This window comes from Pundamilia nyererei, unplaced genomic scaffold, assembly GCF_000239375.1.
Source record: "Pundamilia nyererei isolate P.nyererei 1_Seehausen unplaced genomic scaffold, PunNye1.0 scaffold00217, whole genome shotgun sequence".
Taxonomy (NCBI): domain Eukaryota; kingdom Metazoa; phylum Chordata; class Actinopteri; order Cichliformes; family Cichlidae; genus Pundamilia; species Pundamilia nyererei.
Window position 1 is genome coordinate 434060 of NW_005187618.1, and position 4826 is coordinate 438885.

General features: G+C 42.1%; 1 protein-coding gene across 3 annotated transcripts; it reads left to right on the forward strand.

The window, feature by feature from the left end:
* The first annotated feature begins 538 nt into the window (after positions 1 to 538).
* On the forward strand, positions 539 to 4826 carry LOC102198197 (cytochrome b ascorbate-dependent protein 3). 3 transcript variants are annotated; one of them, XM_005748234.1, is made up of 7 exons: positions 539 to 589; positions 1472 to 1595; positions 2033 to 2237; positions 3761 to 3969; positions 4085 to 4239; positions 4330 to 4495; positions 4597 to 4826. In XM_005748234.1, exons 2-7 carry the CDS (start codon positions 1479 to 1481, stop codon positions 4621 to 4623), a joined length of 879 nt encoding a protein of 292 aa, XP_005748291.1. In that variant the 5' UTR covers positions 539 to 589; positions 1472 to 1478; the 3' UTR covers positions 4624 to 4826. The 3 variants fall into 3 exon arrangements, with proteins under 3 accessions (XP_005748291.1, XP_005748292.1, XP_005748293.1); XM_005748235.1 differs by lacking the exon at positions 539 to 589 and adding an exon at positions 597 to 1191; XM_005748236.1 differs by lacking the exons at positions 539 to 589; positions 1472 to 1595 and adding an exon at positions 1626 to 1712.

Consider the following 4826-nt stretch of genomic DNA (forward strand, 5'->3'; position numbering starts at 1 on the left):
TGTGTGTGTGTGTGTGTGTGTGTGTGTGTGTGTGTGTGTGTGTGTGTGTGTGTGTGTGTGTGTACGGGTTACTATCTTGGTGAGGACCAAATTCTGAAACTGATTTATACTGGTGGGAACCAACAGCCCTAGTGGGGACCAAACTCCAGGTCCCCACGGGTTTAAAATCAGTTTCCATACTGAAAATGTGGTTTTAGGGTTACAGTTCGGTTATGGTTAGGGTAAGGGTTGGGATTAGGCAATCATTTTCGATGGTTAGGGTTAGGGTAAGTGGCTAGGGAAAGCATTATGTCAATGGGATGTCCCCATGAGGATAGCAAAAGAGACACGTGAGTGTTCACATTTGTTTTTGGGTTTTTTTTATCTCATGGGTTTCACCAAGATCAATAAACATTTTTGTAAATATTATTTTAACACTGGTGTGTTAAAATAATAGAAGAAGAAAATAAGAAGAAGGTCAATGTAATACTTCGCAGTCCTTGGAATTATTTTTGGAATTATTTTTGTGTAGGGTAGGAGTGACGGGGGCGGTAGCCAAGAAACCACATTTCCCACAAGGCCATGCGCTAGAAATACGGAAATGGATCAGGTAAGTATCTCTTCCTAAAGTGAAAGCCATTCACCTGTAATAAACGTTGCGTTTACTGGTGACGTAATCGCCTACGTCCGAATTATCTTCTTAGGCACGAGTTATTTGCTAACTGAACTACACAACTAAATGTTTCTTCAACGCGTCAAGTTTCGAACTCTCTGCGCATGCTAATGGGGATACGTAACTTCTTACACAAGACTTCATTTGGAAAATATGCTATTTAATGTCGCCTCGCTTAAAGAGAACAGACAAGACGTACTGTCGCATAAATACGACTTTTCACGAATGTGGTAAAGATACTCGTTAATTCGGGATACACAAAAACGTGTTGGCGGACAAGCAGGAATCTATTTATTGTACGAGGTAAATAAGGAACTGAAAGGTAAAAATTTGAAGGAAAAACTAGGCCTTTGAACTGTACATTTACAAGGCTTCCGGTGGCCTTTTTTAGCGTCCACTTGTCGTACTCAGGGGCAAGGGTCTACATAATAATACAGAGCTACTCCTATGATGAAACATTTGTACCTGAGCATATAGCAGAGCTCCCACGCACAGGGCAGGAGGGGTCGCTGAATGCCTGAAGAAAATTAAGACTTGCAGTAAGTTGTAGAACCAACCACAATCCTAAGGTCCTTCGATACTGCTTTATGTTGTTTTTTTCCTCTTAATTTGTCACCTGCTTATCCTCTTTTCATTTTGTGTCCCCAGAAAACGGCTACCTGTCTCCATTGGCATTTTATGACACTTAATACCTCCAAAAAATTACTTTTACTCCATAAATTCACCATTATCTTCTTTCTTTATGACAGGACACTGACTTTTTTGTGCGTGTCACACTCGTCTCTATCTGATCTGTCTCTAACCGCCTTGTTCAAACAGGTGGCAGATGCAGCAGTGTGGCCCTTCATCTCCCAGCTGCTCCACCTCTGACTGCTTCCCCCTCGGTACACTCAATACAGCTGCATGTGGAAGTGAGACTTCGGCTGAACCGCAGAAACGCGAAGTGAGTGACATTCAGAAATTGACAGGGGGAAGTCATGAGACAGTTAAATAACTCCTACATGATGTTCACGGCTGTAGAGTAGGAAGTGTTGTCAGTGTCACTGCAGCTGTGGATCAGGTAAGGCTTGCCGCACTGAAGCGTGTTTCTGAAGACTACTAGGTAGCCGACTTAGAGCTTTGTGTTTCTGAAATCAAAGTCGTTTAGCAGTCGTGTAAATGGTGATTACTCAAAAGTAGCCCAGGTTTAATATTGTCTTTTTGATCTTTAAATAATCAAGAAAGATCAAAAAGTCAAGTCAAAGCTCAAAAGAAGATCAAAAAGACAAATTTATGTCTTCAAATAACCAAATTAGAGCTAACTGGGCAGTACCTGAATGCAGAAACAGTTCTCTGCCCTTCCATCTCTCGTCTTCTCATTGAGTTCTTTTTGCAATTTAGCCTGCAGGTCTCTTCAGGATGAGACCCATCGTGATCTTCTATGGATTCTACCTGCTGTGCTTTGGCCTGGGTGTGGCCTGCGTGGTGTGCGTGTACCTGTGGAACAGCAAGTGGCGCGGCGGTTTTGCTTGGGACGGCTCGCCGCTTCAGTTCAACTGGCACCCCGTCCTGATGGTGACGGGTCTGGTGGTGGTGTATGGCAACGGTGGGTGGCCTTCCAAATAAAGCTCATGAGTTTCATTTCTGTTTCTCAGTTCTCTTCCTCCTCCAAGCAGTCAGGCTGTATCAGGGTAATTACACATCCTAGGCTTGGTATAGATGTAGTGTATAATTTTAGGCATGATTTCAGTAGTGAGGTAACATGAGGTAACGTCTGCAGTGACTGTTTGGCCACAGCTCCATTACACTGCTGCAGTAAACAGTAGTACTTTTTTTTTGTCAGTTGTTACTTGGATGTAATACGCTATATTATAATGGCTTTGGGTAAGAAGCAATTTCAATATTTTTTTTCTTTTGATAACCTGAAAAAAATATTTAATTATATTAACATTATCAACAACAACAAAAAAACTTCTCACCCATTACAAATGGGAATTTCCCAAACAGCACTGAAATAATGAAGCCACTGTGGAAGTTCCTGAAATTTCACTTCTTTTGTGGGTATCTTTGTGTTTTCTTTGCGTTTTTTTTTTTTTTTTCTTTATTCACAAGGTATTGCCACATCACGTTTGATTTGGCACTAATTTCACACTGAATGTCTTTCCTGATGCAACCCTACCAAGGATTTGAATCTCTTCCCTGATATGTTAGGCAAATGTGTTAACCAGTAAACTATGGAGCCTGTGGGATTTAAGCACACCCAGCCATTTTAAGTATAAGGACTTTCTTGTTTTTCCTGTTGTAGTCTGTGGCCATTTGTCTTATAGCTGTTTCACTTATCACATGTCTGTTTTAACAAAAATAAAAAAACTGTTACAGGACAGGTTTGTCAAGTTCTGAGGGCCATAAAAGTCACCAAAGCTCTGCTTAGTCAGTAACTGAGGAGTTCCAAACCTCCTATGGCAGGTTCCTGCCTTTTTTTAAATGTAAAGAACAAAAGTCAGAGACTCTTATTAGCTTCTGGGAACCTGGCAAGAAGGTCATCAAATCAAAGTTGTGACAATGAAATTAAAAAAGAGGTTTAACAGTGTAGGGAAAGCAGAAGTGACAAAAACAATAGTCATGAATCCTCAGTTAAGAGCTGTGGTAATGTGGTTGGCATCACTTTCACCTCGTGAGCGTAAGTTGCACTCATGACACGTGGCGTGCTTAACTATCACTTAATGCAGGTAAGCTTGGTTGCTATATCCACAGCATGTACAGGTGAATCACACAGGACACCTGCTAATTAGTGACAGAGCAATGATAATGTAGAATTTATAAAATGTAGAATTTTACTGTCCACATCAGAGAAATTCTACTGGAGTCAACTGGAGCCTGTGGGGATTGACTCACTTTTGGAGGCAGCCTTAAGTGGGTTTTTTTCGTTTTGTGACCAGGTCTTTAAAGCTTTGGTATAAGGAACCCAAGTTTTGCACCAAGACAGAATATGACACCGAGCACTTCCTGAACCTCCCCTGTGTTGATGCATCTGGTGCACTAGCTGTTATTAAACAACAGCACAGTTTAATGTGGCCAGCACATTTAATTAAGCAGACCATCTTCAGTTGTTTTGCCTCTTCACTGCAGGAGCTGTGTTGTACCGCATCCCTCTGACCTGGGGTCAGAATAAACTCCCGTGGAAGCTCCTTCATGCGGCACTGATGCTCCTCGCCCTGGTGCTGTCGATCGTGGGGCTCTGTGCTGTGTTTGACTTCCACAACGCCCAAAAGACACCCAACCTCTACTCCATACACAGCTGGATCGGAATCGCAGCAACAGCTCTTTTCGCAATGCAGGTACCCAACTTGACATGAGTTGTTTTATGTTTTTGGCAAATGCCATACATTTGTACAGCAATTTGTTTCCTGCTGTGTCTGTGTGTCTGTAATTTATCTGTCTGTGTGGATGCAGTGGGTGGCGGGTATGGCGGGTTTCCTCCTTCCCTGCTCCCCCATATCTTTACGTAAACGCCTGAAACCCATGCATGTGTGGTTGGGAGGTAGCATACTGACGCTCAGCATCGCTGCCTGCATCTCTGGCATCAACGAGAAACTCTTCTTTGTTCTGTGAGTGCAAATTTTCTGCATTTCTTTTGATTAATTCTGTTAAGGGGAAAAAAAATGTAATCTTTTCCCCTTTTAAATGTCTTTCCGCAGGAAAGGAATCAATATGACTCAGCCATACTCTGCCCTTCCACCTGAGGCTTTGTTGGGAAATTCATTAGGGGTTTTGATCATAGCCTTTGGCCTGGTTGTCCTCAAGATTCTGTCCACCCGAGAATGGCAGAGACCAGACTCCAGGCCTGAGGATATGGCCTACACGGTGAGAATATCAGTGTGGCTGACACGTAGTGGCGGAGATAAGGGAATTTAATTTAATAAAGCATTCTCATTAAAAAAATCTATATCTGCTTCATTTCACAGCCTTTGCTTCAAGAAGAAAATGAATGAAGGGGAACTTCAGAGCTGGTCCCTGAATTACTGCAAAATCAGTTCAGCTGTCACAAGTGGCCAAAACATCTCTGTCCTAAGTGTTGAAGCAGCTGCCTGTAGTGTGTGAGCACTATCTGTTGGTTTTTAGTTGTAAATATTTATTCGAAATTATATTTAAGATTGCCTTTCTGCCCAAAGAATAAAAAGTATTTGTCATCAAA

Excerpts from the sequence above, each read along its gene's own strand:
- LOC102198197 (XM_005748234.1), top strand. The coding sequence starts at position 1,479 with ATGCAGCAGTGTGGCCCTTCATCTCCCAGCTGCTCCACCTCTGACTGC. Across the intron at positions 1,596-2,032 it reads CTGAACCGCAGAAACGCGAA|CCTGCAGGTCTCTTCAGGAT; the intron begins GTGAGTGACATT and ends TTTGCAATTTAG. Across the intron at positions 2,238-3,760 it reads GGTGGTGGTGTATGGCAACG|GAGCTGTGTTGTACCGCATC; the intron begins GTGGGTGGCCTT and ends TCTTCACTGCAG.